The 14,935-nt window shown below is 40.7% G+C and overlaps 2 protein-coding genes across 2 annotated transcripts in view; one reads left to right on the forward strand and one right to left on the reverse strand.

The window, feature by feature from the left end:
• cmss1 (cms1 ribosomal small subunit homolog) overlaps positions 1-14,873 on the forward strand; it is a 28,431-nt gene extending 13,558 nt beyond the window's left edge. The window contains 10 exon segments of the mRNA XM_018702648.2: positions 12,118-12,255; positions 12,707-12,778; positions 12,896-13,031; positions 13,130-13,189; positions 13,285-13,387; positions 13,466-13,526; positions 13,628-13,715; positions 13,803-13,891; positions 14,355-14,411; positions 14,413-14,873. Coding sequence (XP_018558164.2) covers positions 12,118-12,255; positions 12,707-12,778; positions 12,896-13,031; positions 13,130-13,189; positions 13,285-13,387; positions 13,466-13,526; positions 13,628-13,715; positions 13,803-13,891; positions 14,355-14,411; positions 14,413-14,439 — 831 coding nt within the window. The 3' untranslated portion in view covers positions 14,440-14,873.
• Positions 1,019-2,193, reverse strand: LOC127138952 (filamin A-interacting protein 1-like). The gene is made up of 3 exons (XM_051073156.1): positions 2,092-2,193; positions 1,813-1,983; positions 1,019-1,264 (listed from the first exon to the last, which is right to left on the reverse strand). Exons 1-3 carry the CDS (start codon positions 2,191-2,193, stop codon positions 1,019-1,021), a joined length of 519 nt encoding a protein of 172 aa, XP_050929113.1.
• Positions 14,874-14,935: the final 62 nt, after the last annotated feature.

Consider the following 14,935-nt stretch of genomic DNA (forward strand, 5'->3'; position numbering starts at 1 on the left):
TCAGTGTTGGAGCAGTCAGGAATGTATGAGCCACACAGGGTTCACACCACACCACAGACATGCTGTCTACTCATGTATTAATCATCATTAGACCAATATGAACCACAAAGCCTTTATGTGTGCATGTTTAGGGTTTCCACATTGTATTTGGATAGACAGAATTCTAGTAAACTTAATCACTCTACTGGCATGACTATTTTTGGTCTTTAATTGTGTGTGTGCCTGCGGTGGATCAGTAAAACGTTTTCACTTTGGCACACAGATGCAGACAACTAGTCTCCTCCCAAGGCTGCAAGCCCAATGTGGGTCCAGTCTCTACACAGCTAGATTACAGAGAGGACTCTGGTGGTACATGAGCCGAGACAACCAGGGACTGCAACACAACAGCCCTGTTGTGGGCCTCAAATTGCATAGGAGAACCAGTGGCCATCTTCATGTTAGACCTAGCTATACCCACAGGCCACATCTAAATGTGCTCTCTATTTGGGAACCACCAGCAAACCCTCAACCCATTTACTTAGTTTAGAAGAAGGCTTCATCCTGTGCCGTGTGGTATTGTTGAATTGGGCAGGAGAGTGCCAATTTAGACTGTACATGTAATTGCATGTGAGTGAATGTTTATGTGTTTACAAGGGAGAGTGAACAGAGCCAGGCTGGCCGCAAGGTCTAACCAAGTCCAGGATGTAATGGACTGTGTCTGAGTGGAGTAAGTCTAAGTACAGTCTTGAGGTAACATACACTGTCTGGTAGAAATGCAGCAGCCAACAGTGCCTTTGCTCTGTCACTCAGCCATGAAGAGCATTACAGACCAACATAGACTAAAAGAATCTAAGCCTGCACAAGTGTACATCACAGAGCTGAGATCTGGCTTGTCCCGGTGCTGAAATACTTTAATCCCTTAGCCTCTTCTACAGTAGCTGTAAATCCTCACCTCTTTTACATCAGGATGGATTCTGAAAGGCACGGGTGGATATTTCTACAAGTCTAGCTTCATTGCAGGCTACCAATTTAGTGGGAACTATAAAATATCAATGTTGTCTTTTCTTAGGCATTCATAAAAGCCTCTAGGGTTTGGGTGCACCAACCTTTCTCTGTCCTGCTCCAGTAGACTGGTAAGGCAGTTGCTCTTATGGATAAAAGCCCTGTGGCTCCCCTCTTGCTCCTCTAGCTTGAGTAGGGCACCACTGTGAGAGCGGGACACCTCCACAAGCTGTTTCAGCATCCGTTTGGTTGAACGCTTCTGGGCCTCCACCAAGTGATTGAGCTTAGGGGAAAAAGGGGAAACAAAACAGGGGGCTGTGAAGACAATGTCAGTTTACCTTGGCTAATTGAAGGGCTGCCCAGGGTGAGGGAGGCGTGTCTACACAGTACGTAAATGTGGCAAGGGAAGCTCGAACAGTATTAATGTAAGAGCCTAATGCCAGGCTCATGCTTATGTGTAGTTATGTATGTAGCCATGCAGATAGTTTAGGGTTAGGGCTAAGGTTAGGGTTACTACAACAAGGTTGTAGTTACTCGGGATAATCACTTCTTCTTTCTCCTTAAGGAATTGTCATTACAAAAACTGTTGACAATGAGGTCTGTAGATTAGTCCAGAACAAGAAAAAAAAAAACATGCTTTAGTTGACAAATGCATTACCATTGCCAGAGAGTAGATACAGCACATGTAACACCTGTAGTGCAAAATAACAAATTTGTGCAACGATGCAGGAGTAATAGATGCTCCTTTGTCAGACAGTAATGCATTCATCTCATTAAATTAGATTATCTTCTCCATATGGTGTCTGGTTTCTTACTATTGGCTGTTGGTACCTTAGCAATTGGTTTTTCGTACACATCCTGTAGGCAGTCCTGCTGTGCTTGGTGGGAGTCTCTCTGCAGGGCACAGAGCACCTTATCCGGTCCACTGAAACCGTAGTGGGCACAAAGGGGAGCCAAATTTGTCCTCTCTGATTTCAGCACAGTGATTACCTCATCTCTGGCCTGGTGTGACAAACATCACAGTAGAACAATTGCCTTACCATAAATATATAACTGTTTCACATGAGCCTGGTTCAACTGCAGAATTGATGTGTTAACAAATTATCCTACCTGTAGTTCCCCCTCCAAGATACTGAGCAGAAACAGCAAGTCATCACGGGACAGGTCTTCTCTTTTGCGTCTGCCCTCCCACCTCTCCTTCTTATCTCGCATGTTGTCCCTCTGGATAGTGATTTTTGGGGGCTTGACGGGATGGAGGAGAGGCTGTGTGCTGTGCTTCTTTGGATCACCTTGATTCTAAAAAGCCATATCGCCTCTTTTACCAAAGGGGGTTCATCTCTTAAAGTTCACCTAGGGGGAACTGGAGATGAGACAAAATGATTGGAAGTGGCAGCTGAACATGGAAACAAAGAGAAGCGTGTGCTTCCGATCAGAGAGGTTAAACAGGGTCACGCATTGTATCCTTACAGAGCAAGTGCTTATTATGTGGCTTTAATAAGCGACCGGCTGATGCAGATTATATAAGCCTTTCTGGGCTAATCCAAAGTCAGAAGGCCTCTTGTCATAACAGTTAGTGTTACTGAAATGGATAAGTGTGTGTCTGGCATTACTTTGTGTGAGGCTTATGTCATCTCATAGTCACAGCACAGTTACAGCAATCACTGTCAGCTTGGCAAGGACTAAAAACTGCCGAAAAGAAAGATGTTAATGACTGACCACATGTGTGTGCCGACGTGTGTATATGTGTGTTATTGAAGCAGATCACGTCAGCTAAACAGTGTTAGCCAGCCAGCTTTCTCCGACTTGATGTTTGCAACCTAGACTTAGAGAGAGAAAGCAAGCAGGTTCGTATTAGTGAAAGATGATGTCATCTCTCTGTTCTTCAGCTCTTCTTCTCTGGTCCAAGCTCTCACAGAAACCAGGAACGCCCCTTATTCCCTAGCCGTTGGTCAAGTTTCTTCAGATAAGTAGCTAAAGGCCCTTGTGTTTTCCTGTCTTGTGGAAATTGACAATGTGAAATTCTTTAAAACATCCAGAGTGTTTTTAGTGCAGCTGTTTGCAGTTGTTTTAAGACTGATTAAGATCTTGTCAAATCTTTTATTGTTGCCTGTTAGAAATTCTTTCTGAGCAGCAGTCTCTCTCTCTCTCTCTCTTTCACTCTCTCAGCTCTCTCTCTTTCTCTGCCACCAAGGCCTAAGAGCAACCTTGAGACTCTATACAAGACGAACAGTGGTACATAAAGGACAGATATTGACCAAACAATGCCAGCAATAGCCAGTTCAGATTGTAGCCAGTAACATCCCTCAGATATTGAATCCCCGTGAGAGTATTGGCTAACTTAATACATGGTGTCTGCATACAGTTATTTGTCTCTTGGCCTCTGTGTGGAGAGAAAAAGTGTGACATTCTCAAACTTCCTCCCTTCATCTTAATACCCTCTCTGTATCAATCAGAAAGACAAATGAAGCTGTCCTGGCTGTCCGTGTGTTCCTTCAACCCTCTTGTTTACAGTAACAGGAAGGGATGATGGAAGCTCCTCACTCGATTGCTAAGAAGTTTCTATTAGGTCCCTTTTAAACTATCAGGACTCACTGTGGTCAAAACTGTCCCAACAACATACAGGACCCTATTACTCTACTCAACTGCATGAACTCAAGCCAATCACATGTTTTGTTAATTTGGTATACTTTGTCGAGGGGTCCAGATTTAAAGATGGGAAATGGTTGAGGATTTGGACTTTTAGCTCAGGGTTGGTACAGATCAAGATGAAGACATACAGTAGAGCTGTGAGTTGATGATCTTTGGCACATATTTTCTGTGGTGGCCTGGGGTCTGTTTTCCTTGGACATGGGTGTGTATATATTTCTTTTCTCTGCCCATCCAACTGTGCTGTTAATGTGAGCAGTCAAGCCAAGACACGTGCAGCTGTTTCCTTGCCCTTGGCCTTCAATTGACTAATGTTGATGGGGTCTGACCACCTCACAGTTCCCTCCCAAACACACACATACACACACACACAGATGACATGACTCAGACTGTGTTCTTTCTTTGGTGTGCTCACAGCGTCTAGACAAGCACATGCATACTGATGTTAAAGCACACTCCCACACAATGCCAGGCATGTGAAAATACCTCTTAAATTCTGGCTCTGAGCCAAAGTCAGCCTGAATAATGGTTGCCAGGGTTGCCCCTCAGAGGACAGTCCACTGGCAGGCACGTTGGCGGCTGCACATGTGGACGGCCGCCTTTGTTTATTTGTCTGAACACCACTCAGGGCAGCATGCCTGCATCCCTCCTGTCTACTCAAAGGGGTGCTGGCTGCCTTTAGAATAAACTGTTAACCCTTCCAAAAAATAATCTCACTCAGTGCTCTCTCTCTCAATCCAAGATCTGGTCTACACATGGACAGGTGGCATCTTAACATCTTAACAGTAAAGTGAAAAATTGTTTGGGGAGTTGTTACATCTGTACTCTCACATTGTCAAAACAACTCGTAATCAGTTGAGGTATGTCTAAAAGAGACATTTGGGACTTCAACATTTTAGAATATATTGCTTAAGTTGATTATAAAAGTAATTCTTTTTAAATGTGATTTATTTTCAGGTTTTTCATGTAATAATTTATAGGTACGCCGTTGACCACTAGTAGTACTATAGAACAGTGTTTTTAAGAGTGAAGTCTTGTCCATTAGTATTGCACATGGACACATTCTTGGTAGTGGTTTCATGCTATTGCACTGATCAACAGTTTGTAGTGGTAACATGCCAAGGAAGGACGACAAGGAGAAGGAAGACAGAGATATCTAACAATAGGAAACGATGGGTGTTTTCAAGTTTTAAGCTCAGTGTTACTGCTCCCTGCCTCAGCTGCGGGGAGCAAGCTTCTGTTCTGTTCTGACATTATCACAGCAAGTTTTAAGAACTAATTCTGAGGTAGAATAAACTGACCCTTACTCTGCTAAGCATACAGAGCAATAAGCTGGGTATAAGGGAGATGAGTGGTAAAGGAGAATTGCTCAGCCTTAGAGGATATAGAGTGGTGAATATTTATTGTTAGAAAAAAACATTATTTTTTTCTTCTGAATGTTCTTACCCCCCAGGACCAAACAAACCTGGCCTGTGGCCCCCAGGTAATTTATGTTTGAGACCCCTGCTCTAGCTATTCATTCTTAGCAGGCAGCTCATATCCACTTTATATCCACCTGTCATGGGAGGCTGGCTCAGCCCTGGAGTCATCTTTGGCCTCCAGTTCCCAGGGTCAAGTTGGCACAGCACTCTGTAATTCATATTGTGTATGGCTGATGTATGTTTTGGCAGGAGCACATTACTGCAGGCATGGTTGGTAAGAGTGTTATAACAGAAAAATTATACAGTCAGCATGCCAGCTAGAGAGAGTGGGAGATGTTGAACAGCCTATAAATTTATTTTGTCACCAGCCTTGCCGCTGTTGTACTTTATGATTATGAGTGTGGTTAAACTGCACATTGATAAATGCTTCATACACTGATGACTTTAGCATAAAAAGAGGGAGCATTAGATGAACCAACCACCTTCACTGCAAGTGTTTTAATCACTCTCCCTGCTGACTCTCTATGCTTTGTTTAAAGTGTTAGACTATTGAAATTTTATGGCTAGCAAACTGTTAAGAGCAGATTCATCTTGACTACATCTCAACTCTGTATCTAGACTTGGTTGGGGGGGGGATTTTTGGCCTGTTCATGCACATTTGATTTATGTTACAAGGGAACCAATGATTTTTTGCAACTGTGCATGTCTTACATATAGAAAGCAACAACCTTTGAACTGTTATTTTCTGCCTTAAACTTAATTCCCTTTCATTATTTAGGTGTGTTTTGTTTGATGTGCCTGAAAGAAGGTGTTAAATGTTTGAGTTTGTGTGATAGTGTTTCCTGCCGTATGTGCTGCGTTAAGTTCCCAAGGCTTTCTAGACTACTGAATGTTGGGAGTGTGGGGTTGATGAAAGGGTACAAACATTTCCTTATGGCACTACTTTGAAGGCTTCATTTACAATATGAATATATTTTCCCACTTACAAGATTTGTGAAGAAAAGGTACACTTAAGTGCCATTATATGCTGTTATACAGCTGTCAGGCTGTAAGCGATCTTTGAATTCCAGATTATGGTGGTGTTGGACCAGAAGTGAAATAAAATTGTGAGGGTGAGCTAAAAGGTTTAACAGGATGAGGTAATGCAGTACTGTGCTGTGATTTTTATGTAATCGACATACATTAAAAACTTGTCACTTTTTTGAAAATTAAGTAAAATTCTTATGTTCTATTAATGCTAATTTAACAGCTGAAATCTGACATCTTAATATACTTTCCAAATCCGTGTATTTCGTTATTTGTGTTGAATGGCTTAATTCTCTTAGGTGGTCTTTTCTAAAGCAGTTCATACATAAATCAAATGGTAACCATAGTTTTGGAAAGCAAAACAACAACCATTTGGCTGTGTGTGGTGTAATAAAATATGGTCTACATTGTTGTGTTCTGATGTAAGCCCTGTCCTTAAGGAGGTATTTTTATTCAGCAAGACTCTGTGGAGATTGCTCACTGAATAATGAAGATGTGAAATTCTACCATTTACTGTTGCTTTTGTGTGCTTGTACAGAGGCATGCACTTTCTTTTCACACAAACACATTAAACCCCTCCCCTCACTCTGATATCAGATGCTAGATTCCACGTGTATTGCATCAGAGTCTTGCATTGATGATTGATAGAGACTGAAGGATGAGAGCAGTGTAGCTAATATCATCCATGTGATACTTGCCACTGGGGGATTTAGAAGTGAACAAGAGAGGAATAAGGGTTAGGATTACGATAGAGCTGTAAAGCTAAAAGGACAAGTGATGCCAAAACCTAATTATTTAAGCTAAAGTTTGGCAGCCTTAATTAGTTTTGGCCAGCTGTAATACCCACATTACGTAAGTTGCAAAATATTGTCAAGGTGACAAAGGGGTTTCCTTCTTTGGTCCCTGTAAAAGCTTAAAAGCTTTGGGTTATTTACATAACCTCATATCTCTGATTAGCACCTCTTGTACAATATCATCAGGAGCTCCTATCACATCCTGTCCTGACAGGGTTGGCGTCATTTAAACACATGAAAATCTGTGTCCAGATCAAGCAATCGAAAGTCCAGTGAATCACTGAGAAAAGGCTATTTTTATAGATTATTTTAATAAACTAGACATTTGCTACACATATCTGAAGATTTTGGATAGGCATGTACAAATTCAAGGTGTCTTCAGTCATGCCAAACAGTTTATGAGGGAATTGAAATGGGAACCAAGGTCTACACCCTGTCCTTGAACATCAAACTTTGTTTCACTCGGGTGAACTTCAGATCAACTAGAGCTGCCTTGCTCACAAACAAAACCTGCATTCTGTTGAACACCTGTTCCCTGTGAAGGCTATTAATATCAGATTGTGTGTATAGCTGTTACTGTTTGTCATCAAATACAGTGCATAATGTTATTAGATTTCTGTGTGCATTGTTTTACAGCAAGAAAAGCATTCAGTTTAATTATTAAGATTTCATCAGTTAATAGGGATTGAGTCTGTGTGTGAAAGTGTGAGAGTGTGTGTGTTTATGTGTGTGTAGGACACCATTCCTGTCACAGGAGATTTATAGCATGTCCTGCTTTGTGTATTCAAAGTATGGTAGTAAGAATCTTCAGTAGGTAATCAGTGCCGGTCTTACTGTGCATCCATTACTCCTCCTGCTGGTGATATTCCATCCCTGCATGTTGTTGTCTAAGCTATGAGCATTATTGACAGAAGGTTACATATCCTAATGAACACTAATAAACTGCCAAACAACAGCTACCAAAAGTAAAAATGTTAAGACAATGGACTGTATGGGCTGAACAGCTAAGTGCTAGAAGCCAGCTGAACTTGTAACCAGAGATTTGTATTCCCCTGCCTTTCTTCCAGTCATACCGCTATAGCCTGCTTGTTAATTTTGTGCATGCAGCCTAAAGTCCCCATTGATTTAACAATAACACATGCTCAAATTGTGGCTTAAAAGCAGAAGCTGCAGGCCTCCAAAACCAATAACTGCTACACCCACTCACCCACGCCACTGTCAACATCAGACAATAGCACATGTCTTGAGATGAGTTATTGATTGTTGAAACAAGTACTGAATTGATTTCATGGAAAGTATGATATGTTTTTTTTTCTTCTTTTTTTCGAAACAGTAATATAGCAAAAAAAATACAGCACAGTATATTTGAGGGAGAGGCTGTCTATGCTGGGTTTGCGGGAGGATAAAAGGTGTAATTGGTTTGTCTTATCTATATCTTTAAGTATCTTTAGTCAGACTAATAGTGTAAACTGCTGTGGTGATTAAGAGCTTTTCTGAGGTCATGGCTGACGACGTTTTAAGCAGTTGTTTGGGCATGGCGCCAGTTTACTCAAGTGAGCACGTCACCCTTGAAAACCAAGAACCAAGTCTGAGTGCCTTTTGTGTTAACCTGAAACATTCCACTGTTTCCTGGAACCAGTCAGTGGATCCTCATTACATCTAGTCACCGCCATTGACCATCCATTAAAAGCAGTCACGTCTATTGATCATCTATTAAAGATGACCAGGCAGCCCCATTTCCCTGCATGTGATTCCTCTCCACAGCCTTTGACTTTCATTGATCTATGGTTATCTGAGCTGTTGTCTCATTGCCTTGTATGCATTTGAAAGGATACACTTCTCCCCCTCCAGCCTCCACCATCTGTATTGACTGTGGCATAAGGGTTAGGGGATGCAGAAGATATTGTCTTTCTCATAGATCAGCAGCTCTTCAGGCAACACTTTGGACTTACCTTGGTTTCTTCACTACTGTTTTATTCATCCAGAATGCAGAGTTAGCCCCTGTCATCTTTGACAGCTCAGTCCGCTTGTCATTAGATGTTCACGATATGTGCCTCTCGCCGTGCATTTTTTGGAGCTTTAATAAGTCAGGTGCTAATTACAGACACATTGCATATGCAGATTGGATGATTACACATAAATCAGGCCCTCAGGCGTCTGTAAATTTAGAACTCCCTTAATAAATGTTGTGTTTTGACAACATTTGCAAAGATGAAGGCAAATGCAGCTAATTATTAGTCTATTACTCTTAATCTCTGAATGACCTTGTTTTAGCTTTAGCGCTCTCTTATCTAACTTTTAGTATGGAAACTTTCCCTTTTCCTTTTCCTTTCCAAACAGAAATGTCTAATCAAATACACAGTAGCTGGTTTGTTGGTTGCATTAATTTAGTGACCAGTATGGAAGGGACCAAAAGCATTTTTACCATGATTAGACCGTTTACTGTTACTGAAAATGTTGTCAATAAGCAATCTTTAAATACTACACCTTCAACCTTTTCAAGTGTGTGTGTGTGTGTATATATATATATACACACACACACACACACACACACACACACACATATATATTGTGAAGTTGTTCCCCCATATCAGTGCAAACACATGTGCATCCATTTAACTGAGTGCATGGACACACTGATGAATTATCCAGATAGCCCATCCCCTACAAACCAAATAAATGCTGTATCAGCAACTCATCACCGTCAGAGTAATGCTGAATGGTTCTTCGACCAGTGTTTTTTTTATGTGCTATTGGTGAGATTAGAAATGTTTCTCAAGCCTAACGTCAGTCTGCCTGCCCTGTCAGCACCTTTTAGTCATTTGATGGTTTGGTCAACTTCTGAGTATTTCATAGCTCATTGAACTCAGAACAGCAATGGCAGTTGCATTTTGTGATGTGCCTGTAGATGACAGAAATCACATTTGAGAGGTGAATTCATTGTTAGATTTGCTCTCAAGCAAGTAAACTTTTGCTAATTGGTTACAGGCTTCATCCCTTTCATACTTAAATACTTAAGGATCAATACCATGCTATTGTAAAGCACCTTTGTTCATTAGTGGGCACAACTAAACCAAACACAGATTTAAATGGTCAATGGTCATAAACGCTTACCTGGTACAGGACAGATGGACTGCTCTCCTAGTCATATAAAGGCCTGGACTTTCTTTGTTTATGGTCTGTCCACATCCAGTGTCTCTGCATGAAGTCCTCCTCTCCCCTGTAATTAGTTGTCTTTCTTCCTTGGTCTTTTATCCTCACTTTCCTTCCAACATTAGAAAGGGATGAGGAGTGGAGGAAAGAGAGAGAGAATGGTTGGTTTGGTCCATCAATATTAGGGCTGGTCTTTCAGCAGAAGGGGTGTGTGTATGCCTGGGTGGATGAAGGTCTTGGAATGAGGGATGAAGTGGAGAAGGGGAGTGGTTATGGAATGATAAAAAAGAAAAAGACCTGTGAGGGAGAATGAGAGAGCAAGAATGGATGAAGAACCACCATCCATCTTTCACATTGTCTTTTCTTTTATATGGTCCTTGACTGTAATGGCCCCAAGGAAGAAAAGACAACTGTAGAAGGATGTGATAATAAAGACTGGATGAATTGATTGAGAGATGGGAAATCTAAGGTCAGGTGTTCGATGGTCAGTGTGTGGTGTGCCTTTTGGGAGTGCTCTTGGCCTGAAGCAGCAGTGTTCAAGTGTTGTTAGTCACAGTGTTATTCAGAGCACTCATAGGCTTAACAGCTTCTTCTTTGTTGTTGCCTCAGTTTAATAAATGCTAGTTAATTATGCTGCATGCACAAAGTGCCAACAGAGTGGGGAAAAAACTGGAAAACCTCCCATTATTCTGACTTAGGAGTGTTGCATGGTTGCATGGCCTTATATTCACATTGTTTAAATCACCTACCTTTTCCCTGTGTGGAGTAGCTCTCATTAACAAGTAAAAGTAGATGAAAAAAGGATTGCCTGATAATTTATATTGAATTTTATTTAGGTTTAACTGCCAACAGTGGTGGCTTGCAGCCAATTTGCCAATAGTTATTATGATATCTCTGTACATATTTTCACCAGGTAGGAAACATCATCACTAAGGCTGCAACTAACAATTATTTTCATTGCAGATTAATCTGTGAGTTATTTTTGTGAACTAAATCCAAGTCACTTCACTTACAATGATAAAAAATGGAGGAAAGCTGGAAATTCTCACATTGTTGAAGGTCCAACCAGAAAATCTAATATTTTTGCATAAAAATGACTGAAATTGATTAACTGATAATTAAAATAGTTGTCAATTAATTTTCTAAATCAATTAATCAGCTAGTCCTTGTGGTTATAATTGTCACTGTCAGAAATTTCCAGTGTGTTCAGCTCAGAATTACAACCAAGAAGAGGACCATAGTTTTCAGTTTTCTTTTTACAATACAACACCAGAGACATGCAGCTGTAGCAGCAGTTACATTCAGACTTAGACTTAATACATTCAGTCAGTAATGATAGAAACTTGCTTCTGCTGCTCTCTTCTCTATGGTTTGAGACACTGAAGCTTTTTGCATCTCTGGCCACAACCCAGTCAGTGATATCACAGCATTTGTTTTCTGACAGTGATAGTGTTTTCTGATAGACCTCACCACACTTTTTTTCGCCTTCGGCCACTAAAAAAGAAAAAGAGGAAATGTTGGCCTGTCTGTTCTTTTGATCTTGAAGATCCACGGGAAGAGCTACAAAGAGAAAGTGCTGGTATTTTAAAAGTGCATAGCCTGCAAGGACACAACAATAAAACATGCAGATTTATTGCTTGAGTTCATTCTTCTATATACCAAAGAGTGTGAGCATGACATCATAGCATTGGATGAGAGGTATGCACTGAGAAGTGGCAACAGGGAGGCTAAATATAACCAGATGCTTTGTTTGAGATCTGCTGCACTGTTGTTTTCTCAGGTAATGTTTGTGTATCTCTGCTTTTCTGTAGTGATCAAAATGTGAACTGCAGAAACAATCTGAGACATAATGTATAAATGCCAGATTGCTGGTTCAGGGGCCAAACAATGGAAAGAGATTCCACAAACCTATATTTCATGAGGAGTTTGTCTGGCTTATTCCAAGATGGTGTGGTGGCTAGGCATATCTACTAACAACAAAACCTGATTTTCTTTTCTCTAAGTTGCCTCCTCATCTTACTGTACTCCCATTTGCAAGTTATTAACCTCATAAATCCAGATATATAAGGAACATTTCTCCCCTTGTTTTATTCCAGATGCGTCTGAGGCAGATGAGGAGGCAGAACAAGAGAAACGACAGACAGAAAAAACAAACACGAAGTCAAAACCAGAGAAGAGAAAGAAGTATAACAGAGAAAACAGTTAAAGCTAAGAAGAAGAAAAAGAGTGAGCAGGTATTCTAAAGTTCTGCCATTTCTGTCATCCCATTATCCTTATTCTTTTCATTGTTTATTCATGTCATCTCTACAACAGTTGCTGCAGTGGAAGCTATTGCAGTTATATGAGACAAAATCTAGAATTAACAGTTAAAAAAAGTGAGGGGAAATAATATGAGAATTATATAGATGCATAGAATAGATATTAGAAAATGCGTCAAATTAAGACTGTGAAAAACTACCTATAATGCTGTGCAATAGAAACAATATACCAGTGGACTCGTGTGTGTTTTCACAGTGAATCCTTTGGTGTGGTATCTTGATAGATTTTGTATGTTGTAAAATGCAATATATGGTGAATTCCAACTATACTTTTGACCTCTGAGGATTAATATATGTTCAATACACTGCTTTATATGTAATGTATAAGTCCATTGAATTGTGTGTTCTGCATGTACGTTCTTCACAGACTGAGTGTATAATTCCCCAAAAGAAAGAGACTGAGGATGAAAAGTCAACTAAAGCCCCAAAAAAGAGGAAGGTGAGTGTGGCGACACCTGCTCTTGCATAAAGAGACAACAATTGTTGTTTTGCCTAATGTAGTCGTATTCAGTGGGCTTTGTCTGTGGATGTTACATCAATATGTTTTGTTTTCCAGAAGAAGAAGACAATTACAGATGTCTTGGCCACCTCAGAGCCAAAACCAGGCTGTCCAGCTGACCTGCAGAACCTGATCACACAGCACTTCTCAGACAAGCGCTCTGTGATCGAGCAGGAGGAGCTCAAATTGCAGGGTGAGTCAGGGCAAGTCCCCTTTAAGTTGTAAGTTCAGTCAATATCTGCTGATCTGTTGATTCACCAAGGTCACCGTCTGCCCTCCTGCATCTTCCAGACTCTTGTTTCCTGTCCAGTAATGACCTGACACACAGCCTCTCCTCTTATCTGAAACAGGGTGAGTTATGTTTCTAAATGTAGTTTGGATCAATCTTCTATCATCTGTTACAAACGCGTTTCACTTTTGTTTCTTCTTTTTCCTGTTGCCCTTAGTTTGTCCCAAGTGGGCAAAGATTCAAAAGCAGCATACACAAAAGACTTCAGTGGTTCTACTCATCGTCTGTAGCTCTGCTCTCCGAACCATTGAGCTCATAAAGTAAGTGACACGGCAGATTTAAATTTTGTACATCTCAACTTAGATTAGACTCAACATGCTTGTTTTTGTTATTCCCAGGCAGCTGACCACCTTCAAGGGTGAAGCCAAAGCAGTAAAGCTTTTTGCAAAACATATCAAGGTATTTTAGCTGACAGTTAGTCACAATGATGCTTGTGGATTGTGTGCAAAGAGTACTTTTACCAGAACTGCTCTCTTTGTACATGTCTTTTGATTGTACAGATAGAAGAGCAGGTGAAGCTGCTGCAGAAAGGCGTCACTCACATCGGAGTGGGGACACCTGGCAGGATCAGTGCTCTTATCGAGAAAGGTAGGTGTGGACCGTTGAGAATCTCACCGTTGGAATTCAAAGCTTTTAAAGTCTGTCTAATCTGTGGAAACTGTCTATTTTGCCCAGAGGGTTTGAACTTGCAGGCACTGAGGTACCTGGTTCTGGACTGGAACTGGAGGGACCAGAAGCTCAGGAGGATGGTGGACATTCCTGAGGTGAGATACTGCCCCCTGCTGCTCACCTTTAATCTGAGTTTAAGACGAGTACTTACGAGTACATATAGAGCAGAAATGATTGGTCGATTAACTGACAGAAAATGAATCAGAAATAAAGTAGACCTTCCCTTAGTCCTTTTTCGAATGTGATATATCTTTGGGTTGCAGCCTTACAGACAGGAATGACTTTTGGATATTGCAGTTGAGCAACTGAACTTTAGAAATAAAAAAAATACTTACATAATCATAGATACTGCATGTTTTAATTAGAAGTAGATGTCGTTTAAAAAGGTGGAAAAAACAAATGAGACAAATTATTATTTTTTTACATGCAGAGTATGTTTATATGCCTTAAAACATGCCTGGCGGGGAACCTGTAAGTTTTGTTGTTTCTTTGTTTTGTTTGTTTCTTTGTTTTTCTAGCAACTGTACGTTACACATCATAAATGCCTGTCTCTTTCAGATCAAACAGGACTTAATGAAGCTGCTGGAGAATGGTATTCTGAGTGGCTGCAAAGACGGACAAAGTCAAAATCGGACTTTTTTAACTGCATGTTATAAACTTCCTGATGATCCGCATGAAGACTTGATGTTCAAAGCAACGTATTGATGGTTCTGACTACACACCGAGAGGCCTCATCCTGTTTGTTTTCCCTTTTTTGTCAGAGCAAAACCCGTGCTGTGCTTTTTCCTATTTTCAGTGGTGTGTGGTGCCGCTTGTTCGCTCTTGTAATACATCACAGTGTCCCAGTGTGATGGATTGAATAAACGGACTCGGAATGAAAACGACATCCTTCTGTTTGTTTACTCTGACCTTGGGAAGTCCCTCCTACTGACAATGTGAGGTCATGAGTTTACTTGCCCACTAGGAAGCCCCATTTATCATAACATCCTTTGATAAAGCATTTTAAAGCAGCACAAAGGGGACCGAGAAACAACATGTAATGTCCCACAGCAAATTAGAATAAAAATATAAAATACTCTTCTGTGTCATTATGAAGTAAATGTGGTGTGTTTGTCTTGTAGGAAGGAAGCAGTAAAGAG

Source organism: Lates calcarifer, linkage group LG1 (genome assembly GCF_001640805.2).
Source record: "Lates calcarifer isolate ASB-BC8 linkage group LG1, TLL_Latcal_v3, whole genome shotgun sequence".
In the NCBI taxonomy this organism is placed as follows: domain Eukaryota; kingdom Metazoa; phylum Chordata; class Actinopteri; family Centropomidae; genus Lates; species Lates calcarifer.

Coding starts and splice junctions, on each gene's coding strand:
- LOC127138952 (XM_051073156.1), bottom strand. CDS start 2,193: ATGCGAGATAAGAAGGAGAGGTGGGAGGGCAGACGCAAAAGAGAAGAC. Junction 1,984..2,091: donor TCTTGGAGGGGGAACTACAG/GTAGGATAATTT, acceptor TTGTCACACCAG/GCCAGAGATGAGGTAATCAC. Junction 1,265..1,812: donor ACGAAAAACCAATTGCTAAG/GTACCAACAGCC, acceptor TTTTCCCCTAAG/CTCAATCACTTGGTGGAGGC.